This window comes from Amblyomma mixtum, chromosome 3 (assembly GCF_055824585.1).
Source record: "Amblyomma mixtum isolate Tamu chromosome 3, ASM5582458v1, whole genome shotgun sequence".
Taxonomy (NCBI): domain Eukaryota; kingdom Metazoa; phylum Arthropoda; class Arachnida; order Ixodida; family Ixodidae; genus Amblyomma; species Amblyomma mixtum.
The window spans coordinates 61,505,554-61,532,282 of NC_143014.1; the positions used below are offsets into that span (position 1 = coordinate 61,505,554).

At 49.3% G+C, this 26,729-nt stretch overlaps 1 protein-coding gene across 5 annotated transcripts in view; it reads left to right on the plus strand.

Annotated features, from left to right (window-relative positions):
• The window catches only part of LOC149350375 (puratrophin-1-like), a 525,363-nt gene that overhangs the window by 472,963 nt on the left and 25,671 nt on the right, over nt 1-26,729 (plus strand). For all 5 annotated transcript variants that reach the window (XM_089579386.1, XM_089579388.1, XM_089579387.1 and 2 more), the window contains 4 exons: nt 19,323-19,511; nt 20,601-20,804; nt 23,103-23,503; nt 25,835-26,119. In XM_089579386.1, coding sequence (XP_089435512.1) covers nt 19,323-19,511; nt 20,601-20,804; nt 23,103-23,503; nt 25,835-26,119 — 1,079 coding nt within the window. The remainder of the gene's footprint in view (nt 1-19,322; nt 19,512-20,600; nt 20,805-23,102; nt 23,504-25,834; nt 26,120-26,729) is intronic.

Here is a 26,729-nt window from a genome sequence, read left to right on the forward strand (position 1 = left end):
CGTGGTCGGGAACGATGGCGTTACGGAGGGCGTTACGGAGGGCGATGGAGATTCTACAACCCCCGTACGTACCGCCAGGTGCAGTCGCGAGTCTGCAGCGGACACATCGCGCTGGGCGCTTCTTTTGAACCTGGCTAAGGTTCCTCTGCTTGCGGAAGTGGCACATTAGAAAGCCTCTTGACACCCGTGACTGCTGCGCTGTCGAAAAGCGTTTGATTAGCGACAGTGGTGTGTAACGTATCCTGTGCAGTATAGCTTGTTTTTCGAGCCATTGACGCACTGTGATTCTTTGTGTTCTGCCTCTGTAACCGAACTATACGAGTTCCATTTGCAGACGGTAAGAAACGGGTACTATGAGAGGAAGCAATCGCCGGCACTTGCGGGAAGCGTCGCGCGCTCGTCTTCTTCACATTACCCCCCCCCCCCCCCCCCCCTCCAAACTTTCTTTTTTTTTTTAAGTGGAAAAATGACACGCGCCGTTTGTTTGGGTACTGCTCAACGGCAAGCCTGTACAGTTTGTAATGATGCGAATATAAGCAGTCATCATTGCATACCGGTTGCGATTAGTCGTCCTATGGCGATCAATATAAGTAGTCATTGCTTTAAAAAACCGCTATGCATTGATGTGCGAGCTGCAAAGCCTTTGATCGCGCATTTCGCACCTCCCTCTCTTTATCGTTATATCGTGCTATGATCGTCGCCGAGTTAAAGGACATACAGGGTGTTTCAGCTAAACCTTACACAGTTTTTAAAAATAAGGGCGCTTTTTCGGCATAGCATTGTCACCTAAGAAGTGCTAACTAGCAGGCTGGTTAACTAATATTGTATAGTTAACTTTGTAACTATTACATTTAGGCTCGTTAATTATTAAGAGGCGTAAAATGCATATCAGTTTTTAGAATTTCGAAAACGCGATTGCCCTTGGTGCTGTGGCTCAACAAATTTTGCCTACATCGCGCCAAAATACATGCGCTTTCGAGAAGCTTGCAGGCAAAACAACCTCGCCAGTGCACGTAACTCGCCGAAACAGCCAAAATTTGTTGGGCCACAGCGCCGAAGGTAACCGCGTTTTCAAAATTGAAAAACTGATGCGGATGATACTTACGGTGGACTACACGCCTCTCAATAGTTAGGGAGTCTATCAGTAATAGTTAGAAAGTTGACTATTCAGTATTAGTTAACCAGCCTGCTATTAGCATGTCTTAGCTGCATTCAGATGTAATACACCGCTGACAATGCTGTAGTGAAAAAAAGCGCTCTTCTAACTCAAGAAGCCTATTTTTTAAAACTCAACATCCTGCTTAGTAACTTGGGGTTCAGTCCTCAGTGCTACGAGCTTTTCTGCTTTTTTTTTTTTTTTTTGCGGAGAGTTTAACGCGCTTGCAAATGTGCATACTATCGATTTATGCCATGTTTCGTTTCAAATGTGTTGAGAGCTCACCGACCCTCGGGCGTTGCTCGGGCGTGTCGACTGACCAATTTCGCGTGGCCAGTTTTTTGAGTTCAGGAGTAAAAATAATTTTATCGTCTCGGTTGCACATTTTAGATATTGCGCAGCGTGTCACGGCCCCGAATGACCAAAATCCCGGAGGCCAGCATATAGTTAGATCGTGGAAGCGGGCTCTGTTTGCTTTTGACGCGACTGGCAAGGTTCTCTATCCCCGTAGTTGTTCCATGTGCGCGAAAGAGAGGGCAGCGCGGCGAGGACCGCCATCGTTCGCTCTGTCGCTTGGGCAAACCTCAAGCAAGTCGCGGCGACATACAAGGGCGATAAAAAGAAGTGCGATCGTTGCGGCGCCCACACGCTGCGCTTTTCGAATTTGTTTTTTTTTTGAACGATAGGTAGAAGCGCGATGAAAAGAAATTCGAAAAACATAGCATATGTAGGCGCCGCAATGTTGACATTTGTTTTTATCGCGATTGTACGCAGCGTACACAAGCGGATATATGCCTTCGTTCGGTGCCTGCGCACTCCAACTTAGTAAACACCCCCGTAATGTGTCACCTCGATCTGCTTGTAGGTGAGCAAACTATGCAATTGAGCATGTGCGTCTCGAGTGACCACTGAAGCGCAGCAGCACTGTGGATCGAGCGCCCGTACCCGCTCGACACGCATCCTGCCGTGCATTGCGCCTATCCCGCTCCAGATGTTGTTAGACCTCCAACATGCAGATCTTTATAAAATCTTGCGGATCTGCCTTGCATCTACGGCTGGATAAATGTTTTCTCTGTGATGGTGGTGCATCGGCAGTGACAAAACCGACAGGAGCAGTGTGGTAAACCGGAAACGGGCAGCGGAAGTCTGATTGGCTAATCGCGGGGGGACTTCCGGGCGACGAGCGAAATTTTTCGGGAAGGCAGAACCATGAACCACCGAGCAACGAGGCAAGCAACACGGTCTTCGCGCGATCGCGTACGTGTAGCTCAGCGTTGAACTGCAGGCAGGTTCGTGCATACATACGCCTGTGCCTTTCGTATACTCCTCTGCCAACGGCCAGATGATATCTGAAGGCAGAGAGAGACATGCCGAGTGTGACTGCGTGCATATTTTCGCATGAGGCGCGTTGTCTTGCGCACGGGACCCTGATTTTGTTCGAGATGAATAAATAACCTGTTTGAGACGCGACTTGGAATAAATAAGGAAAACTGACCCGCGATTATGTAACTCACCACGCATCTTGCCGTGATGTCAGGATGAGAGTTGTGTGTCGGAGGAGGGCAGAAGGCGAGGGAAGGAGGTTGCGCACTGGAAGCCGCCGCGACGCGTTCTGGGGGCCTCTTTGAGTCTTCATTCGAAGGTATTGCTCTGCTACCACCGACATGGTCGTTTTGCGCAGCTGTGGAGCTATAGCTATAACAGCGCAACAGTCTTGAAGGGCCTGTCTCGATTTCTGTACGTCTCCGTCGCTGTTCGTCGCGACCCGATAAGCCGACAGTGTAGACGCCATTTGGGGGTCTTGGTGCGGGGAACGGCCGTTTTGTTTCTGTACCGGGCCGCGTGGGCTTAGGTTCTCTTGGAGCGCACCGTCACCAGTGCTGCCGTTTGCAATGATAGCGCAGCTGCCGGTCCCCACCAAAATAGCGACGCTGCGAACACCCCCGACGTTGTGCTGGGCACGATCTAGGCGTGCGATGGTTATCGAGACATCCGAGGTAGACTGGCGACGACAGTTGGATAAGGTGTGGAAGGGTTAACGCACTCACGTGGCTGCTTCTTGTCAGCTCATGCTTTGCGGCGGTATGGGCGAGTTCATGCACGCGGAGGCGTTGAAAGGTCGACTGCCGTTATACTATTTATTGTCGCGCGCTTGGGACGTTCGGAGGGCGTTATGGTGGCAGCGACATGAGTGGCTTGTTTAGTATGCGCGCTGGTGTGAATTACACTCTCAAAGTTATGTCTCCGTGCGGCCATGCGTCATCCATACTGATATGCACGATTCCAGAGCGCTGACAGGATGATGTCCAGCGTTATAAAAGTGCTTGTGCAGCGCGCTTTTGCTTGAAGCGCGCGAACAGCTCAAGTGGGCTTTGAGCTCGTCATCGTTGTCATTGGTACTCTCGCTGTCTCTGCGAGCTACCGGGGCGGTGCAGCCCCGTCTTTACTTGTTGGTTCGTCATGAGCGTATAATGCACAGCTCAAAGGTCCGTGTGTTGTATGTGTTGTTACCTCCTTGTCTCCTTTACGCTATGAACCCGCCGCGGTGGCTCAGTGGTTATGGCGCTTGGAAGGGATACGCGGAGCTGGCGTGATCCAGCCCATTCTCTGCGATATTACAGTGGAATCTGACCCATTTAACCTCGGTGTTATGGGGAGGGCCAGTAAAGGCAGCCTGGTGTTGAAATATAGAGCGTGGGAGTTTCTGCATAGTTAGCTCGACAGGCAGCTTGATGTTAGACCGTATGGAGGTCGCAGCCTGGGAACAGAAGTATCGTTGCGGCTTCCACGGTGTCTATGTCTTTTTGTATAGCAGTGCGGTGACATTCGTGTAAATGCCATTGGAGACGATAGATCTGGTCAGAGCGACTCCGGTTGGAAACAAAAGGCAACACGGGAGACGCGTTTGCGCATACAATACGTATAGTATTTCCTTATCTCGTGTGCGCGAGAGCTGCGAGCTCAGTTTCATTAAAATAACGTAATTAATTCATTGCGCGTATTTGCAAGCCTTCTTGGCGTCCGTTCCGACTTCTTGCTTCCGAGGTCACTCCGGGCCACGCCAGCTGCTCGACGCGGGCGCAGCGAGTGAAGGCGGCATTCACCTCACGTTCGCTGCCCTGCGCCTACCTGGCCTCCCCCGGCGAGAGCTAATTCGAATTCTCTCTGCGCTGTCCAAGAAAGCTGCCGTCTCCTTTTGTTATGACGCCGAGTGGGAAAGACTGCAGTGCCTCCTGACCAGCGTATTTTTACCGTTTGCTGACTGATGGCGAGACAATCGTTCGCCTTCCGCTGCTGAAAGAGAGCGTTGCATTTAACGAAAGATAAAAGCAGCCTTTGTGTTTATGCTAATACTCGAGTTCCTTGCGAGTGCAGTGCCCCTAGTTTAAACCCACACTCTTCGGGATAGCAGGAAATGACGCCTGTAAAAGTGCAGCTTATCAGTTTCTCTCTGCAGGAGAGCGAAGATGTAACGTGGGAGCGTGGATCGTAGCGGCGAAAACGAGAATTGCGTGAATTTTTTTTTTACCTCGCTACGCAGACGGTGCGAGCCTGTAGGCATAGTTTGCATTGCACTTGAAATGTGGCAGCGTCTTTATTAGATGTAAAATTTACTCAGTATTGGCGGCGCTTAAAATGACTACCGACACAAGGTTTGGTTTGGTTTTATGGCGGTTTAACGTCCCAAAGCGACTCAGGCTGGTAGGGACGCTGTAGTGAAGGGCTCCGGATAATTTTGACCACCTGGGGTTCTTTGACGTGCACTCACATCGCACAGTAAACGGACCTCTAAGCCTTTCGCCTACATCGAAATGCGACCACCGTGGTTGGGATCGAACCTGCGTCTTAGCATATGAGCACCATAACCACTTGGTCACTGCGCGGCTGACACGAAAATTTTCGAGTCCCGTATTTGCTGCTTTGTGGCCTTGTAATCACGGTATAGAATTTTATTAATGCGAGAGCATTATATGGCTCTGTCTCGTCAGCAAAAAGTGTCCGCACCATTACGTCGTTCTCTGAATATAAATGTGCGAAAGTGCGATTGTGAGGGATAGTGTGTGATAAAATGTTGTCGCGGGAAAAATTTGGTTGACGAGGTGTGATTCGTAAGTTCAACGCGAAAAAAATATGCTTAGACGTCAAAATAGCCATGTACGTCGGTACAGTACATGGACGTCAGAACAGCCACGGACGTCGATATAGTATGTGGACATTTTGCTTCCGCATTGCTCCAATGCGGGTCGCCGCAGTGATCTCGGAATTTTTTTTTGCCCCAGCGTGCGACTAGAAGTTGCAGCTTCGTATGTTGCTGTCAGTTTCGGTTTCGAAGAGCATCGAGTACGCCGTGACGTTAACCGGCGCCCGGACAAAGGCAGCTGATAATCTTGTGAGCTCACAGACCGCCGACGTTCACTGTACCCAGACGTGCCGTCAGACAGGTTCCTGACCTCAGCGTTCGTCGCTGAACGTCAGAGAAGCTTACTGACGTCACGCTGTTTATCGAACAGAACCGTTTCGCCACGTTTGATGGATGTGTCGTTACGTGCTGAACTTTTGAGTCCCTCGCACGTAGCCCTTAAAAATCAACTATCCGATGCTGCCTTCACGAATCATGCAGTGAAAGGTGCATTAGCGCATGCGCACAAGTTCTGTGTATTTCTCTGAAATGGGTTGCAGGCTCGAGGAATCTGCACCTAAAAATTTTTTGACAACCTGCGAGTAGCGACACGTCACATCAAATACTCCAGCGCGCGAGCCCGACATGATGCGTACAGAGGGCAAAACGCATGTCTAGAACACGTTCTGAGCCTGTTTCGGGCTGAACACGCGATAACTAGCGATAAGATTTGGTTAAAAATGGTCTGGATGTAAACATGTGCAGTTAAGCTCATAGAATTTGATCTTCAATTTTTGCTTTCTTTGTCCCAGCGGCTTTGGGAGCGGCGGAGCACACAGTTCGGTTGTTCTAGGCATGTGTTTTGCCCTCTGTACAATTGCTCGCTGGATGACGGAGAGGCCAAGTTTTAATCTGTTTCGGGATTGCAGCTTTGTTCCCCGCATCATTGTTGCACGACGAAACATGCGCCTAAAACGAGTACGCATCAAAGAAACGGCCCAGGGGGGACTGGTATACGTAGACACGCCGGGTACGGAGCATGGGTTGCTACAATGGGTACCTGGCGCGTTGCTGTGTGAAGCACCGCCCTTTCACTGGCCAGTACGGCTCCTCTGCTGTAGCCTCCCGTGGCGTTGAGCGCCTGTCTGCATATGGCTCCGGGACAGCGTAGCCAGAGTGCTGAACCCCGTGCGGCGGCCTTCAACTTGGCCCGGCTGACTTCCGGCGGGTTGGCGCGGCGAGTAGAAGAGCGGCGAGGCGCCGCCGTGTCGGCTCGTTGGGTCCCCGTCCTTGGGGAAGGGGGTGCGTCGTCCCAAAGATAGGGCAGCCTCCGGCTTCGCGGCCGCACATGCGCTGCTGCCTCCTTTGGCCGTGCGCGTCGTGCCCGATGTGGTGGGCCCCTTGTTTGTGTACAGTCGCCGTGTTGCTGACGCGGCCTCGGTTCAGGTGCACCGCCTTCTTGCGCACATGGCTGCGCGGACATCACGTTTGCCTCAGGGCCAGGCTTTTCTTGTATTATTGCGCACAACGTGCGCCGAGGCGATTTGTTTTGGGACGAGTCTGGGGGACCTGGCCTTGACGGTTTCGTGCTTTTGCGGGCCGAAATAGGCACTTAGATTAGGATGAGCCTGTCGATTGGGGGATTGGGGAATAGCGGGGCTCCAGTGCGCATGCGCAGAACAATTACCCGAGGGTCGTTATTATCATGTGTCTGAGCACTGGCGCCCCGCTATTTCCGTATCCCCCTAAACTATGGGGACCTTCTATTCTAAAAGTCCCTAATATCGTACTTGGCTGTGATTTTCGGTCGGTCCGTTCAAACTCTGAGCGCGTGAGTTTTTTTCTCATTCTGATTTGTAGACGCCTTCCTGTTCGGAGCTTCATGTCCCCGTGGTTGAGCCGGTGAGCCCATTTCGCCGTCGCGCTACTTACTCTTTCTCAGGTGAACCGGGAAAGCATACGTGACCTCGGAATGCCAGCATGGATACTTGACCGTCAAATACAGTCGCTGTGTAGCTTGGTTGTCTCGTGCGCACCAAGCGGGTCACTAGGAGGGCTCTGCGTGCCTTCACACACTCGTGTCCCGCGCAGACTTGTGCGAATCCGCGTGAGGTTGAAACGGCGTGGTGTTGAGGCGCGTTGTCGAAGCCGCATTATAAATAGCCATCGCCAGCACATCTGCTTCGCAGCCCGAATCCGGCGATGGCGCTCAGACGACGCCTGGCGCGCGAGTGTGTGTTTTGGCACGGGGCGGGTCGGTCGCTTGGTGGCCGCGGCTCAGCGTCGTTGTCTTACTGGCTAACATATTGGAGGCGTCCGTAAATAGTTGGCTGGAGAAACCTTGGCGACGTCTGCGCCGCCGGGCACATGCATGGGGCGGCAACCCAGTTTCCTCGGCGCCAGCCCGTTCGTTCCGGTGGGTGGCGCGCCCCACTTCTTTTCCCTCCCCCCGCGGCCCGTCGGGGCTCTGCCCCCGCGACCAGACTCTTGGCAGTTGGCCACGCCGGCAGAAGATGGCACTTGGTCGCCGGCGGAGGAATGATGTCTAGTGGCGCCATCCTGTGGGCGACGCGGCCGGGGAGCCGGTCGGATGACACGCGAATCCAGCTGAGTGCACAGCGAGCGTCGTGTGGTCGCTGGCAGCTGGCGGCGAACTTGACACGCGCGTCTGGCAGCTGCCGCCGCTCGCTGCAGTGCGCGCACCTCTCCGTCCGGCGCGGACGACGGTCCTACCCCGCCCGACCAACGAGGACAAGGTTACGCGAGTGGTCCCAGTTACTCCATTATCTCGTCCCGAGCGCCCACGCTTTATCGTTTTTACGGCGGCCCTTCCTCCGCAGTTTTATGGTTTTATTGGTGTGCGCGTTTTCTCGCCGGCCGTCCTTGCGCCGGGCGCTCTTTCCACGCGCGGAGGCGTCTGCTGACTGCGAGGACTTTCGATAAGGAAACGGCCCGTGCAAGCGAGCTGGCGACCGGGCTGCTGCTGGTGCCCCTTCGCCATGAAGGAAGCCGACCAGGCCGGCGGCGCGTCTCCGGCGCGCTTCAGCGAAAGTGCTCAGCTGGTGCGCGCCGCCTCCTGCGTGTTCCGCCAAGGAGTGCAGAGCTTCCGGATGCTCGGCATGGTTGCCCTGTCCGTGTGCAACCTCAAGTCCCCTTTTCTGCCCCGGGCCCCCGCCAAGGTGCTCCGCAAGTTCGGCGTCGCCGCCGGCCTGCCCGCCGTGAGTCGATCTGCGCCGCTGTCGCCTGTGCCGCTGATCGAGTGCGCGCTTTATGGTCGATTGATCGCGACGAGTCGGTGACAAGCGGGATGTAGTGATCGACTAGGCAGCCCACGCCGACGGCCTCGCGCAGCGCAACTTCCCACCGCGTGCCTACTGTCCAGCTGTGGCCGTGGCGGTTGCATTTGGCTTTTTAGCCGCACACTCATTCATTAGCGCATTCGCTGTCGGAGTTGCTTGTCGCGCCTGGTGCAGATGTTCTTTTCGGCCCAAATGGTCTTCCTCTTGCTGTTCGTTCAATGATGCAAGCATCAATGTTTTTTTTTCGCCGCGCATCTTCGGAACAGTCCAAATTTCGCGCGCGCTGGGTTGCGTACGAAGCTACTTAGCCGCTGTGTCTTTACTTTTTCTCTGTGCCCGCTTGCACGAGGTGTCGGCACGGTCGGAAGAGGGCTGTGGGGGGCTTAGCGGTTTTCTTCCCAGAGCCCTTCGCGCGACCGACTGGCCGGCACCCGAAAGTGAAAAATGGGCTCATTGTGGTCGTGCAGCCCCCCCCCCCCCCCCCCCTGTCTGTCTGTCGTTTCATCTGTCGGCCGGAGGTTTTGTGCATGCTCGGAAATTCGGGGTCATCGGGGCTGCCTTGTTTCGCGCTCTCTTCGGCGCCTCCTACTCCTCCTTTCTGGTCTCGCGTACAGCGAACGTCCTCCTCCGGCCTCTCCGCTTTCTTTTACGCTCGCATGGCTGCCGACCACGAGTCACGTTTCGCGGAATATGTCAAGATTAGTGCCGTTGCCCCGTCGTGGCCGCTAAACGCTCCCGTGTGCGCTCCCGCAGCTGAGCTCACACGCGGAATTCCTTCCAGGCTTTACGGTTGCCTTTCTTCGCCTTTCAGTGTCTTGTGTTCACTGAACGAGACGCATTCCGCACGGCTGTTGACAACAACTGTCGTTGTAAAACGGCGTGCAATGCGCTGCCGCGGTGGCCCATGTGCAGCCCCTTTCGCGTCCTGGACAAAGGCGAAAATAGGGAAGCTGGGAGCGGGGCTGCTGCAGCCTTATCTCCTCCTCGCTCGTTCCCCCCCCCCCCCCCTCCCCCCCTTTACTTTTTTTTGCCGTGTGACGCCTGCAAGTGAGGCCAGGCCACGCTAACAACTTCATCCTGCTCACGGAGATAGAAGCCTTCTATCTCCGTGATCCTGCTTAACGAGAACGTGTTCGGTCGTTTTGCCGGCCGTGTTTTTTTGCTGACAAGTGTTGCTGTTCAGGCGTTTCCCGCATTTTTTTTTGTCGCTTCCTGTTTGTTGGTTCGAACGGCTGTTTTTTTTTTTTTTTTTGCGCTCTGCTTTCCGGAGGGGATTGAGCTACGATTCTAAAGAAAATGACGTTTCCGATTACGTCATCGGAAATCGGTGCGGGCGCGTGTTCAGCTGGCAGGCGGGGTCGTCGTCCGCTGCTTCACGTTACCATATTTTTGATACCCGAGGCAGCGCGATGTCGTTTTCGTTTGATGTACCGTCTTTGTCAAAAGTAACCAGGCTGCATGGTTTTGCTTCCAGCGTGCATAGTGGAGCCCTTGTGACTTTCCTAAAGACCAAAAGTTGTTGGAAATTAAGAAGACCCCCGTACCTTACCTTTAACGACCATTTCATCTTCAGGGAACCTATAAGGGCTACACAGTACACAGTACGAGCTAGAAGCAAACTATGCAGCCTGGTTACTTTTGACAAAGACTGTACCCCTTTCTTGCGCGAATCATTTGTTTAGGTCGATCTGGGTGTTCGTCGGAAGGAAGGCTTTTGAGAAAGCTGGAGTCGCATGCAACGAGATCCGTGTCTGGACAAGCAGCTGTTTTGTAGTTATCGCGCACTATTACACTGCAGCTGACTGCTTTTCCCTCGCCTTCGTTCTTTGCGTAATTCATACGTGCATATACTTGGCGATATATCCAGTGGGCGACCGGTGTTCATTTACAAAATTGGCGGGTGCTCACTTGAAGTGCAAGTGATCGGGGACAAGGGATCTCGGGGAGAAGGAGGAAGTCTGACCCCTCCTTCTCTTCAGAGCTAGGCTGTACGCAAAGCTGGAGTAACTTAACAGGTGTTATCGACTTAAAAGCGACGTAATACTTTGGCACTGAAGTAGCCGTTGCTTACCAGTGTCAACTTGGTTTGGCCTTGCTATCACATGGCGCCTTTGTCGTCCTGGTAATTTCCCATTCTGACGCAGCTGCACCGGAGACGTGAAGTATCGAGTGCGCTAAGTACTGTTGGTTGCGTTTATCACCAGTACTTGGTGCGCCATTTAAAATAGTCATTAAATCGCTTGAGGCGGCCACTACACGATGTCTGAGCGAGAAATGCCGATTTCATTTTGCTTAATACGCTCGGTGCAAAAACTGCGTAAAATTTGATCGCTTTGTTTCAACGAAATGCTGTCTGCGTCATTCGTGGACATACGGCAGCGAGCGCACGTCCGATTCAGCCGAAAGGTTAAATAAGCGCCACGCCTCTCGAACAAGGACTTCTGCCCGTTTCTGCCTTTCCTTGTTTGCTAGCCCGCCTGTTGACACCGTGGCCGAGAAGTGGAAGCGAGCGTTAAGTTCTCCGTGGGCGCCACTCGCTGCGTGGGCAGTGCGTGACACCCGCAGGACCGCATAGTGGCGCCCCGAGAGGTCGGCGGCGTAAGTGACGGCTCTCGAACGTAACGGTGTCCTTCGGTGAGAGGCCTGTAGACGGCCCATTTGAACCGCGACGCGTTTTAACGCGTCGAATGGGCTTCACAGATTATAAGATTGTAGCCAAGTAGATAAGAACTAAAAAAAAAAAAATTGGCCACCCACTTTTATTTGCGGCCAGTAGCCAGAAATAAAGCACGCGCTGTTCCTACTTGGTGGCCGAAAAAGTTGCATAGGACGCGACATTCCGGGGTCAGGGCAGTCGGCAAGCTTTTAAGATTTCCGCGCGCTTCTGGCGACGTACTACCTCTTTTTTTCCGTCCGCAGCGCGAGCGGCGCTCCGGGCCAGTGCTCAATCTGCCGGAGCGCTTGAACAGGTGTCGTGCCACTTTCTCGAGCACTTGGCGCTCACGCCTCCGCGCGAGCGTCGGCGCCAAGGAAAGGTCAGGGGCCGGCGGCGAAGTCGGTCGACGAAGAGGCCCGCGCGCGCCTTCTGGGTTCGCGGCCCAGTCTCTTCGGCCCAAGGGCCCGCGTTTCAACGCCTACCGCCGGTGTCGTAATGTATTGGTGACGCATCGATGCGGGTCCCTCGCGCATGCACGACTGGCCTCCGGAACTCGCGACGAGGCGGGCGCGTGACCAGAATCGCTCCTGCCCGCGCTTTCTTGGCGCACTTAGGGGCCTTCGTTAGACGCTGGGCGCTCTCAGGGTCCCTGCACTTAACGGACAGTGCGCGCTTGCTGCTCTTAGGCTCCGCACTTCTTGGACCCAAGCGTGGAATTGTGACATAACAGAGCGACTCGTGTCCAACAACAGGACGACGGCATTTCGCTTCTCGGAAACAAAGCGGCACGTAATGATTTTTCACCAGTTCTGTCCGTTACAGAAATATATTCGCCGTCGTGATGGCGGTCTGATTACGATATGCGCTCACCACCATCCAATATTTTGCTTTTCACTCGTCGGTGTATAAGCGGGCTGCGCTTTCTTTTCTTTCAGTGTCTAGTTGCGTAAGTGGCGGGTCTCTTCCATTTTGACTCCCTCTGTCAGCGGCGCTTCACCGTCGCAGAAGCACGTTCTACGAACTAGCGCAGTAATGCGTGGTGGGTCTCCGCTTCCCAGGCACCGCTGACAACCACTTGGCTCAATCCTGAGCGCCGTGAATCCGCCTCACACGCTTCGCCGCTGGCGCGTCGCCCCCCCCCTCCACGGCCGGCCGGGTCCCTCGTTTTCTTGGCCCGCGTTTCCGCGACGAAACTGGTCCGCCCTTGCAGAGCCGCTCTGCGTGAGCGCCAAGCGCGAAATCGCTACTGGGCGAAACAGAGTTCGCGCGTTGACTTCTGCAGTGTGGGCCAGGTGAGCCCCCTCGGACGGAAAGTGACAACTCCCTTCCTGACTGCGCTTCTTCTTCTTCTTCCTGTGCACGTCTCGTTGAGGTTGAGCGTGCTCTCTCTCTCTCTCTCTCTGAGACAGCGCCAGTGTTTAGGAAACGCTTGGGCGGGGGCGTTGACCTTAACCATGTGTAGGCACGCGCCGTTTGCGTCGCATGTTTCCGGCTTTGACGGGTATTGCCTCCCTAGGAGTCGCGGTGCAGTGCGCAGTAGTTAGCGGCGCGCACAGCAACGCATTACAACAGACTGCCGTGAGTTTTCTTTCTTTCTTTCTTTCTTTCTTTCTTCTTCTTTCTTTCTTTCTTTCTTTCTTTCTTTCTTTCTTTCTTTCTTTCTTTCTTTCTTTCTTTCTTTCTTTCTCTTCTTTCTTTCTTTCTTTCTTTCTTTCTTTCTTTCTTTCTTTCTTTCTTTCTTTCTTTCTTTCTTTCTTTCTTTCTTTCTTTCTTTCTTTCTTTCTTTCTTTCCTTCCTTCCTTCCTTCCTTCCTTCCTTCCTTCCTTCCTTCCTTCCTTCCTTCCTTCCTTCCTTCCTTCCTTCCTTCCTTTCTTTCTTTCTTTCTTTCTTTCTTTCTTTCTTTCTTCTTCCTTCCTTCTTTCTTTCTTTCTTTCTTTCTTTCTTTCTTTCTTTCTTTCTTTCTTTCTTTCTTTCTTTCTTTCTTTCTTTCTTTCTTTCTTTCTTGAGAAATCGCTGAATACTCATTTCAATGCCTTCGATAACGTGTGACAGTTACATCCTTAATGGGAATAGCCATAGCCAACACGCCATCTTCAGCCAGCGACGCACTGTTCGCTCTGCTTCCGTGGCATACCACGTTGCCGTTATATGAAATGCGAATAAAGAGAAGATCCCGCAGCTACGGCGAAAGTGCGACAGGTGATCCGCTCAGTGAGATACTTGCAGATCGTGTGGGCCGCGCTGCGCAGCTGCCGCGTGCGTACTCAGGTGTGTTTGCGCCGGCAGCACATAAAAAATAAACGGTGATTGAGGAGGGGAGATGCTGACGCCAGACGGGCCCTGCGCCCTTGCGTTCGGCGGCAGAAGCGGCGTTTTCTTTTCTTTCTGGCTCGTTGCTGTGCGCCGGGCTGCAGCCGGCTCCGGTGAAAAGGGAAGAGCTTTGGGCTCCTGAGTTCCGTCCAGATCGCCTCTTCGTTTTCCCTCGGACGGCTTGGCGTTGAATCGGTCCGAGTGTAGACATTTCTGGCGTCGTTCCCGTCGGCAGCGCGGTGCTTGTCGATGCGTTCTCGAGCCATCCAGACGCGCTAGCGAGTGTGGGCCCGATCGATGCGTGTCGTTTGTGCGGCGCAGAGAGGCGGAGTAAGAAATAGACGCCGCTTTGTCACTGTTTTGCGACGAAATCCTGCACGCGGCCTCTGGCTTTTAACTACCACATTGCTTCCTTCCCGTGTCTCGAAAGTATTCTTGCGTACGAGGCGCGTTAAAGTAACGTTCCGTGCTGTGAGTGTGAATAAGCTTTACCACTTTCTGCGTGGCTTTGTTTTACGAGGGGATTGTGCACTCGCCCATTCTCAAGCTTCATTTAACTTCTTGCAGTGAAACCGCCGACATTTTATGGCACGGAGAAACACGTGTAGCTACTGCTAGCCTTGATGGATGCGTGCTCTATAAAGCTTTGGACAATGGCAAGAAAAACATCACTAAAGTCGTAAATGCCAACAACTTTTAGCGCCTGACCCACTGACGGGCGGCCAGGGAAGCGGTGTTTGGTTCTTCGCGCTTTAAGAGAGCTCGATGTTATCTTCGCCGCAGCGCCTATCTATGCATGGCGCTCGTGGTTCGTGTGCCCCGCAATTATTCAGATAATGGCTCGAGTGTCTGCCTCGCCGCTTGCGTCATAGCGAAAGACCGGAATAGTCCATCATTCAGGCGCGCCTGTGGGAACAAGTTGAATGGACTGGAGTGCTTATCTTTGCCTCTCTGCGCTTTTACTCCTGCGATGTGAACGCCCCGTTGCTCTACTGCGGCATAGCTCGTGGCACAGTGGACTGCGCCGTTCGAATGGCGTACAAATGCGCTTTTTGCTCAGGCATTCCGCTGCTCGTTGACTCCTGTTATGCTTTATAGCTTTATGCCATATGCTGTTATGCCGCTTGTACATTTTCGGTGGTCCACGCTGCAGGAACACAGAATGCCGGGTTTCCACCGTGTAGCAAATGTTTCTTGAAAAGGGGACGGCGCCCCAGCAAACCAAAAACCTCTCAGAGACATCTTTGCTGGGGCACGACGCAAGGCGCAGGTAGAAGCTTCCTTAGAGTTCAGTGCGTGACCTGATTTCCTGGGTGGATTGTACTTTTTTTCCCCTTGTGCAGTGTATTGTCAGGGATGGGATAACTGGACGAGCTCTCGATGTTAGACGACCCTTCATTTCTGGGTATTTTCTTTTTTTTTTTTCATGGACGCCCTGCGTTAAAATTGGGTTTTCCAAGAGGGGTTTTCCAAGTTTCAAAAAACAGAGACGTCGACCAGAAAATGAAATTTTATGTTGACGTTTCGGCGCCCAGAAGAGAACTGAATTCGCCACTGCACCTAAGCATGAAAAGGAAGAAGAATGTATTCTATACATTGCTGAATTCGACGGTGCATCTGCCTTGTAGTAGCCGAGTGGCAAATTCCGGAATACGCACGCCTGGCGGTAACCGCTGGCTTTGAGATAGGTGGTCCAAAAGCCAAGAGATTGAATGCTTTATCAAACCGATCAACTGTACTGTTGATCACCGCGGCGAAGAGAAGCATGAAGCGAAAGCACATCTGTGCGCACTCATTATGTGGTAAATCTGTCGGCAGTGCTATAGGCCAGTGCTTGTCGTCCGCGTGTGTGCGCGTGGGTATGCTCCTCCTCTCTTCAGTTATATGCACCAGTTTTCCAAACGACGCACTTGGCATTTGTATGGATAAAATAGAACACATGGCGACACGAACTTCAGCTACGCTAGGAAGGCGCCGCAAAACAAGTCAGGGGCCGTCTTTTGTGACGTTTAATTTTCATTTCTGTTGTCCTCTTTCCTCTGTCCCAGTCTCTAGTGACGTAGGTTGTGGTTTGCAGCAGCAGTGACGACGTCTATATTGCGATTCATGTAACTTGTGCCAGAATATACGAAAATGTTGCACACTTTGCGGTACAGTTACGCCGCATTTTTATGCATTTTCTCGCAGTACTAATTAATGATTATAACAGAGCCATACCCAACGAAAACTGTGTTTACAGCGCAGCTGTTAGGTCTCCATTCCCGGCTCGAGCGGCGTCCTGCGTCCCTTGTTAGAGGGCGAGGAGGAAAGCCGGGGAGGAGGAGCGCAGGAGAGGGAAAGTGGTTTTGGTAACGCCACCGTCCGATGCTCGGTTTTTAGCTAGTGTCGTGTCTGGTGAACTGCGTGCCATATATTCAGAAGCCCGTCACTAATTTTTAAAGATAGGATTTTTTATGTGAAGGGAAGCTTTGTGCAGCATAATAATAACGTTGTTGGCGGACCTCAGAAAACACGCGAGTCATCTGAACTGTAACTAAATGTTAATTGCGAGCTTTTAACTGTTACCGATAGGCGCCTTATTTAAATTAGATTCGTAGCCGGATGTTAGTAATAGACATATCAGTTTATAGAATTTCGAAAACGAGATTAGCCTCGCTCCTACTGCGCTGTGCTGCTCTTAGAGTTATAGCATTTCTTTGAGGTTTGCCTCCAGAAGAGTCATATTTTTACGGCTGAATCCACGTTGTATGTCCAATAATAGCAAAGCCAAGTAAGAAACCTCATCTTCCCAAGAAACCTCATCTTCCCGGCATTCCTGCGCCTCTCCATGGTGGTGCTCACCGCTGCTCTCCACTTCGTTGCTGCAGCGAGGGTGGGGCCAAGGTGGGGCAGAGAATGTCCCGTGCCACTTGCGTCATGGAGTGCCACTCGAGTCATATACAAAAAAAAAAGAAAAAAACCTGTACATATGTACATATGTTATTGTGTAAATAGAATACATGTATATAGTACCCCCCCCCCCCCCCCCCCCCCCCCTATCTGGCTGTCCCCTCACCTCTCATTTCATTTCTCCAGTCTGCCTGCTATCCTTCTGTTTTCACTGCCCCTGCTCAGGTGCTTCCAGTAGCGATGGCAGATGCCGGGGCTGGCAAAAATCATTTCCTTCCTTTTAATATTCTAAAAAAATCACTACTACTAGCTGGGGCTGTGAAACGGGGTCTCAACAAAGATGCGATATGCCTAGGATGCTAAAGGACGCAGCGTCACAAATATCCCCCACCAAATTTTTTTTGATGCGTTTTGTGGAAGCTGAGTTATTTGTGGTCAAAATTTGAATTTCCGCGTCTTCGCGCCTTTCCCTCTCCTCTCGTCACTTTTTGCACGCTGGAAGGTCGGTCCGCCGGCTCCACGCACTCGGCCGGCCCAGGGGGCGGAGTCAACACCTCCTAAACTGGTTTGGCGTCGACGGCGCTGGCGCGGCGAACCAATGATGGCATTCCGCTGCTGACGTAACGAGCGCTACATGACGCAATGCGCGCGGATTCGGGCGAAAGCTCGGCACCGCAGGTCGCTGCGAGGCGCGGAAGCGGCAGTTTTAAACATTGTATTGTAAATTATCGGCTCGCTTTCGAGGTCTTGCACTCGGCTTGAACGCTCGGTGGCCTGTACTCTACATAATACAAGCATTTTATAGCCAACCTCCAACACCCCTTTCAGGGACCCTTTAATTTGGTGCTACCTGAAAACATCCCGTATCAGCTGCGCTGAATTGCGGTCTCCACTGAACGCGTAGCACTCTTCAGTTTGATTTGCATATCTCGTGCGTACGGTCGGTCGGCGTTGGCTTGTTCGAGTCGCAACGGCGTCACTGTCCTCTGGCCGGCGACGTTCATTGACGCCCGAGTGGGTTTTGCGGCGCGTGGGGCCGGCGTGGGCGTGCTTCTGGCGAACGCATCACGGACACCGCGCTCTCGCGCGGGCCTACGCGATTCCGCTGAAAGTTTATTTAATTGGTGCCTTGCGGCGGTAGGACCGCCTACATGCCGGACCACGGCTCGTGGCCTTTCTTAAGCGACGCCGCCACGTTAGGCGCTGGGAAAAGGGTGCAAAAAGCATGAGGGAAATGAGTGCAAAGTGCCAGCCAGAAAACCTGAAGGAACGGTTACTTGGTTTCTTTTCCTTCCAGTGTATGGCTCATCAGTTTTACGTTCTATAAGTTCTGACTGGAGGTTCCACATGCAGGCTGAGTTTGAGACCTCCTCCGACATGTATCGTGTTTACCGTATTTAGTAGTCCGGACCCGGTGTATCCGCTGGGACAACTTTTGGCCAAAAATAGTTTTTTTTTTAGACTGTCCGCAGATGTCGCAGGGAAGCATCCCACATCTGTGAACTTTTCCATCGATGCCAATTTCTTTCGCCGCTGCTTGGTTCAACTTCACTGCTTACACACGCTCGACGACACTAAGCTTGAATGCTGCCGGGAAGGCTCTTCGTCTTTTCGATCAATTGGAACTATTCTTCAAAAAGGACTGTGATGTCCTTGGCTTTACTTCACTGCTTCTGACGTTATTAATTGAGGTTTTGTGCATGTGCTCACAAATCCAAGCATTAATAAGTGGTACTGCATATCGGCGCTGATTGCAAATTGGAGCTGATTTCGCTGTTTTATTTTAGCATGGAAAAATGTCGCAGGCACAGTTGGGCCTCTATTTTTATTTTTTTTTACTTTGACGGCCATACTAGGCTTCTTCAGCCCTGACAAAAGGACTCAAAAAATAAAATGTACATATTTTGCACCACGTGAAATTTCAGAGGATTCTGGTGTGGGCTAGTTGGTTCATACTTTCTACGGAACAGATTAACAGCACAACAGAACGAGGACAAGATAGAAGAAACACGAAACACAGGACAGGCGCTGACTACAAACTCGATATTGCGTCATAAAATACCAGCACAATTTATACCATTTTCCTGGACCACGTGATACGCTGTCAGCCAGTGGAAATTGCGAAGGAACACCTCACACGCTTGGCGATAATTACACAGCGAAAATGAACTCATGACAAGTGCATGCACTAATTTGCAATAGCATAACTAAAATAAACGGACCAGAGATAAAAGGTGTGCATGAACAAGCTACAGGCCTTAGACAGCTCTGAAAAGCGAGAAAAGGAGTACGGCAAACAAACAAAATCTTGGAGCTAAATAAATCACTTAAGAGGGCGAGAAGGAATTCAGTGAATTCATTTCCAAATTAGTTGAGACTCAGACTGTAATAGAGAGCAGAACATATTTTTTTTTTCAGTATCGTTATACAGGCAGCTGGTTAGTAATTTAATTCTTTGTAGTACTGAACTTGGCACACTGTTTGTAAATACTAAGAAATTGTTCATATTGATTTACAAAACTGTAGTATATAGAGAAAGGCACACATGCATGCATGTGTAAAGTCTGAATGTAAGTGGGTAACATCAAAAGCTAACATCTACAACAGCAAATGCTAACATCTAGTTAACTTTTGTCGTCATCTTACACAACTTTTAATCCCATAATTCTGCTCATGTTCAGGTACAAATGCATTTACGAGACTTGCAGATGTGCTTTCCATGGGCACATTATTGGTCTTTCGTGCAGGTGTGGAGGAGTGGGCTGGGGGTGCTTGTGGCGCCTCCTCCCTCCCTCTCACATGTCTTTTATATGCAGTTTGTTTTCTGATATGTAGGGTAGCCAATTGAAGCCTGTTTGAAGGTTCCCTAATTTTTTGTGATATGTTTTTCAGAGGCAGATCGAAAAGGGCAATGACCTTCTCGAGGAGGTGGCCATGGCTTCCTCGGTAACCGGCTTAGCAAAGGGCACTCAGGAGCTTGCGGTATCACTCAAGCATCACCTGGACTGTTTCACGGAAAAGCTGGAGGACACTCGGGAGAAACTGGAGGACACATCTCGATGCTACCTTCTTCTGGACCATGTGAGCTCTTTGCGACACTCTTTATTCATTTTACGATAGCAGTGCTTGGTGTCATATATTGTACAAAAGGTTAAGCTCAATTGAATGATAGTTGAGCGCAGTGTATAAACATGCTTTGAAGCTTTTGAGGTTAGTAAGATCAGCAGTTTTTCTGGAGGAGAGCTTAAAAGTAGCTAATTGACTGAGTTCATTTGGCAAACTAGGCCTTTACATATTTCAATGTAATATAACACCATTTAAGGCGTTACATTCTTTTTTTGTAACAGTACTTGCTTCTCAAGAATGGTGTTGCATCTGGTAGTTTCAGTGTCAAAATTAAGCGTAACCCAGCAAACCAGAAACCTCTCAAGAGACGTAGCGGTTTTTGGTTTGCTGGGAAGTTCTAACTATTGCTTTCGCCTCAAGACTCGCTTTCTTTTTTTTTTACACTACGCATAAGTACTAGTGTGAACAGAATAAATAGAGCACAGAATAAACAGATCAGAGAGTAAACGTTTAGCATTCAAAATCCATTCTTGTGTTGCTTAGCAGGAATGGGAAGACCTGGTGTGTGCGTGTGTGCATGTACGTGTGTGAGAGAGAGATAGTACTGCTGGTTTTTGGTGTGTATGAACAGACTGACTTTAATGTGTGCTAAAAAATTAATGCATTTGGAACCATAGAGCAAGTTCTATTAATAACTTGTTTTGCCATATATTTTGGCCAGTACAGTGTACCATGCCTCCTTTCATAATTGACAAGTGTTTTTGCTGATGAAAAAGCTGCCTAGGAAAGTGTTTACCATGAATGTTGTCACAAGGGACCATATTTACTGGCTTCAATGTACTACAAAATGTGCCAAATTTTTGGTGGATGTTTGCTAAAGTTACTTTTGGCGTACATTGGGATCTGTTAAGCTTTCTTTCATTACAATATATCTGCAGAGTAACACTTTTACTTTCAAGAATTAAGCTGTTGCTATCTGCCACTGCCATTTGTGAAGAGGCAATAAATTTTTTTGTGGGTAGTAGTTACTTTGCAAGGGACTGAAGACCATTTTTTTTACTGCACACATGCAAGGTGACTACTATGGTTATTTTTTACCTTTAGAGCTATGAATGGGCTTTGGATGCCATGAAATTTGTGTCAAGTATGAAAATGGACAATGCCTCCACTCCTGAAAGCATGACACAGCTCATGAGGCTTCTGCAAGAATATCAAGAAGAGCATCCTGCCCCTTCTGAGCAGAACTTCAGTGAGATGCTGGATTTGGCATCCAAGCTGGATAATCCCAAGCTGGTAGAACAGTGCAAGGTTTGTGCCTGATCTGTTACTTCCTGACTTTTGTCACAAATGCTGTTACCATTTAGTCCATTGGAGCCAAGGTTGAAAGCTCCAAAAAACTGGGCTGCTGTGAAGTGAGCTTTGTTGGGTGTGAAATAGAACTTGCCATAGTAACCACTTACATGATCCTTTTTCTTTCATGTGCAACAGTTGTCAAAGGGATGCTGAGGACAAATAGAAGTTGGCTTGTATTGATAGAGTACTGCGTTATAATCAGAGACCACCCTCACTGAAAATGGAGCTTTTGATAAGCTAAATAAGACGAAAAAAAAATAGATGTCACTATTGCTGGCTGATTGTGCAAGTAAAATGTATGCGTCGGACGCAGATTTTTGGGCATGAATGCCAGAGGCTGCACTACACCACCATTCAGCTCAAAACGGTTGTAACACATCCTTTTCTGTAAGGATGTCATCGAGTTTAAATCAAATTGTGGGAAGGTTTTTAAATTCAATTTTCCCAGAGATGAATGTGTCTTTTGCTGCTCGACAGACGTAAGCATAGCCGGAAAAAGTCGGAGAATCTGTTTTTACTTGGGACAATAATTGGATAAAGTTGCCCTCAGTGTCCCTTCAAGCGATTCTCTTGCAATCACCCCACTGTAGTTTAGTTGTGGAAGTGGCTTCTGGTGGCTATCTGGTGGTCTTATATTTTCCACCCTTTTCTAGCTTTTAAGAGCTCCTTTTTCAGTGAGAGTAGCCTCTTCGTAATTGAAGTGGTAATCCATTGATCTATGCCAACTTTGGTTTATCCTCAGTATCTCTTTAAAGGCGATCTTGTGGGGTATTGTGGTAAGTGTTTGTAGTGTGATGCTATGGCCGTATGTATGTTGCTTTTTGCGTTTTGCTTGAGGCATGTGGCACGATCTCTTTCGCTGTGATATACCATAAAGAGAAACGCAAGGTCCTGTGCTTCAATGGGGAAGCCTACTTAGCAGTTCTACTTATGAGCATCCCGTTGCTCCTTTCTTCTGTACCACGAGTTCACTTTTATATGTGGGCAGGCCTTCAGGCAGCGGCCACGACGTGTGTGTAATCCAGCGTGATTCTGCGCATGTATGCTGGTCTTCCTTTTTTTAGACTTTTTTTTCATGTTTGCTAAACCACACACTCTTTGTGTTCCTCGCACAAACTGAAAGTCAAGGTTTCAGTACATATTGCACCTCTTGCAAATGTACCCAGGCCAACACGCCCGTGGCCAGAATGCGATTGCAAGCGTATGTTGGTGGAACAGTTCTGTTCATTTCGTATTGCAAGCTCTTGAGTGACAGTGGAATTACAACGAAACTAGTCAATGGCAATGATAAGTGTGTTGCTGAACGGCCGTATGAACTTCTCGGTCATGGGTACATTTGTAACGATATGTCCATAGTGAAGGCCGTGGTCATGTGACATCTCCCATCATGCAAGTTTGTGGCACCTGCATATTAACTACAATGAAGCCCCATGTAAGGAGACATTTGTTCTAACCAAAACTCAGTGCTATAATGTGCACTGTCATGGTAGCATAGGTTTTGTTCACACCAAGAGAGTGGCACAGCAATAAAGTCCAACTGAAGCACTAGTGTTATACACCACTTCTGCCCCCTACAGTAGTACTTTTGTAGGCTACTTCTTGGGCAAGCATCCTAGAAATGTTACCTTCACTCGCCATAGTCCCTTCATATTGCTCTTTTCTGCTTGACTTCAGAAAGCAGACAATTTTGATCCCCTTGGTAGCTTTTGTGTCAAAGTGAATACTTTGCGATAGCAGTCATAGGATGGAGAAAATTTGGATTGAGGTTCACCAGGCAGTAGAAGTGGGTTTGGCTAGCACTTATCTTCAAACAGTGCTCAAACAAGTATGCTGGTTAAAATGAGGCAGAAAAATGCTGTTATGGGAATACTGCTCTTCCTTGTCTTGTCTTCTAGAAAACTGGCTGCATGTTAAAAGCATGAACATATCGCGTGTCTGCATTTTGGAATCATGAGCACGAATCTTCAAAGTGTCGAAATGCTTAAAAATATTAGCTTTCAGCATACCTGTACCTGAATACAGCATTATTTGGCTCAATATTTAAAGGATTTACACACTTCGCTTTAGGCTTCTGTTAAGGTGTTGATAAGCTGTGTAGTAAATATCTTTAAAGTAGAAATGCTGCTCTGTAGAAAATGGTGAGGGGAGGCTAACAAGTCTTCTGTTGCAGAAAAATTTTGCCAGTAAATCATCCAACCTTAATTTGTGGGAGTGTTTTATCTGACAGTGCCATTTGTTTTTCCCTTGATGCAGACAGCCCAGGCCAGGTGTCGTGAAACAGCTGAGCTGATGGAAGCACGCCACACAACGCTAGTGCGAGCCCGCCAGCAGTTAGAGCTAGAAGGTCGCAAGTCACCGTCCCTGGGCACCAGCTTTCGTTCAGCAACCATGGAAGGATGCAGTCTCTTTCCTCAGAACAGCTGGGCCCCTGGCTCGACCAGTACACCATACTGTTCGTTTGTGAGGCGCCGCTCTATTGCTACAACGCAACCCCATCTGTACTCGGCCCCTCCTCCCATGAACTCATACACAGCATTCCCAGCTCCTGGAGGCACGTCAGTGGTGCAGGACTCCTTTGCTCTTGACCAGTACATTCAGGAGAAAGAAGAGCAACTTCTCAGCCAGGGCCTCATTACTGATGACCTGACCCGAAGGTATGCTCGACGAAGTTTTGCCTTGGCATGGTGCAGCCATGCAGTCAGGAGATGTTCATTTAGAAAATGCTTGTGCAACTTACCTTACAAAGTGAGTTTGTAGGAAGAGTTAAACAAAAACAATTGAAAAGCACTCATGAACTTTTATTTCCCTAGTATTTTTTTCTCATGACTACAATTATGGTAGAGAACTTCGTCAACATTGAACTCGTGGCAGTGGCACAGTAGCTAAGATGTTCTGCTGCTGCGTATGAAGTCAGGGTATCAGATTTCATCTGTGGCAGCCACATTTTGGTGGAGACAAAATTCAAGAATGGCTGTGTGATGTGCTATGTCAGTGTACATTAAAGAACACCAGGTGGCCGAAATTAACCTGGAGCCTTCCACTCCACTGCTATGTCCCTTATAGCACAGGTGCAACTTAGGTGTAATTCATGAAAGTTCTGCCATATCAGCAGTTGGCTGGTTGAGCAAAATGACAAATTTGCATAATGTATTCAAAATACTGTCATATAGTACCACACACGTTTTGCAAACAGCCGAAGACATACATAGCCACCATAATCAAGTCCAGTGAAGCAGTGCACAGTTTTGCGTGTTGTCTGTGAAAAACTACAGCAAAAATCTCGCCAATAGTCTGAATGACCCATCTTGTCCCGCTTGCTCAACTCCTAAGAATTATGTCATTCATTTCAATGTTTAGTGCACAACTCGCTACAAGTCTTGGTATTATTTACTTCATCCTTGCATTGCATTCCAGAACATCTGACATTGCATCCAACATTTTCATGTGTGTTGTTGACTGCATTGTGCACAGAGTTGATTGTGCATATGAATGTTGTGCACAGGCTACTGAGTTCGGTAATCTCCATTACGGAAGCTGTGGGTAGTAAACAAGGTACACAGTGTGGTAGATCAGCAGAGTGCCAGTAAGTGGTAATGGGAAGCATCAGGAACTGCTGAAGCACTTGCATAGGCAGTAGACTGCACATGTTCTAGACACTGGGGAAGGAAATACTGGCATTGGATGGCACCATGCTACATTTTCGTGCCCAGCACCCAAAATGAGACTGCTACATTTGTTGCCTTGAATGAAAGGCTTGTTGTTGTCACAGCAGTGTGCTGTGCTGGCCCTTTTAGAGGCAAGCTGAATCTTTTAGGTCACTGTTTTGGTTTCATCAACCGAACGATGACTGATGTATTTGGGAGTGTTTAGGTCACATCATGCACAAATAAACTGAAATTGAGTCGCTGTATATAGTTTTAATTCACTATAACGCTTAGACCAGCTTGTTTCAAGAGCTGGAATGACAACACCTGACATATAAGCGGAATTATGGTGCAGCTTTTTTTTGTGCCTTATGTGACCTAAACACTCCCAATACATCAGTCATCGCTCGGTTGATGAAACCAAAACTGTATCAGGAAGAAGAATTCAGCTATAAATTATTTGGCGGTTGTAGGTGAATACCATGTGGTGAGCCATGTATTCTAATGTCTAACGCATCATTTGAAAGACGCGCAACTGAAGTTACGTGTTTATGCCCCTTTAACAGCTATTTGTAGTAATACGCTTATGCTTGTGCTATGTCGGCTTATGTTCTTATGTTTAGGCTTCTATTGTAAGGCATCACACAGTGTGCCTGTGCATTATTAAGGCGTGGAGTATTCATTTTTTTTTATAGTCCTAGCTGCTTAAACAGTCCCTGAAACACTCTTGTGCACTCTTTTTGTTGGTTTATTACAATCGTACTGAATCCCATATTAATCTCACAGAAATTTGTAGCTTCTTTTGCACCGCTGCAAATAAATGGCATCAAGTGCATTCATGGAAATAAAGTATGTAGCGTCACATTCTATGACTGGAAAAGCACCATAGACATTGCACATGTTGCAGTGTCCAGGTGCCATCCACAATGGCAAGCTTTTCCCTGCTTTTCCACAAGCTTTTCCTTGGCCTGGTGTTCTGCTTCGCTGGGGTGAAATGCTAGAAAAATAGGTCTCTGACCTCATCTTGAGCAGTTCAATGTACCTTGTGCCATTCTTTGGCCAAAGCTGCTTTTGCGCCATTAAAAAAAAACAATCATCATTATCATCAGTCCCACTGAGGCTGGGTGAATGAGTGCGTAAACTTTATTAATGCTTTTTAAATGCTGAAAGAAAAGGAACTCAGTCACAAGGGCTTGCAACACTATCACAAGTTCAGTAAGGTTGTTTGAGGCCTTGGGTTGGGGAAATGGCTTGCAGGGCAGTTTAACGTGCAGGCTTGGCAGATTGCAGGGAAACCTTATTGCAACTTGTTGCAATTTTGTGGGCCACGGTTTTGTGCAGGGGCCCTGTGACATCCATTTCTCGGAGCTTCCTGGAGTCTCGGAGCAAAGATGGCGGTCCTCGAACTGCAGGGCTGAGTGCATTGCGTGAAAAAGTGCGCAACTCTTTGCACAAGGATGGCCATCAGTGTCGACCACAGCGCAAATTAATGCGGCGAAGCTACACATGGCAGCTCTGTGAGGAGGCGCTGAGTCGAGTCAGTGACAGAGTGCGAGCCCAAAATGAACGTTTGGTGTCCGACCGTACAGCCATGGCAGACCTTGAAGGCAGCGATGGACTTGCAAGGTAAAGGAGATATAGCATGGATGGTTCCCTCACATGTAGGGTAGCCTTCTTCGCCTTCCTTTGTCTTGGTGTTCTGCTTATTTATTTATTTATTTATTTATTTTATTCAATTTACCCTTAAAGGCCGTCCAGAAGAGGGTATTTTTACATAGGGGGGCTACAATCATATTAGTAATCGTGATACATTTTAACAGATAAGTGTAGCAAAAAATGTTAATTAAAACACAAGGCATAACACAAGGGAAAAAAGAACACTAACAAAAACGGCAAACTTTTACACATTTCCATCACAGCGAAGAAGCTCTTGTAATTTTTATTGTCGGTTTTTGTGGCGATGTCTGATGGCAAACTGTTCCATTCAGTGATAGTACGGGGAATGAATGAATTGGCATAAGACGGTGAATGACAGCTTTTAACTTTGAAAGAATGATCACGGCGTGTAAAGATGGCATCAGGTGACTGAAACAAATCACTGGGAAGGGAGGGGTGGTGATAAAGCTTATGGAAAGGGTTAAGCGAGTAAGTTTACAGCGATATGACAAATCCTCCAGTTCAGCATGTTTTTTTACTGCTGAAACGCTTGTGAAGGGTGAGTAGTCTAAGAATATGA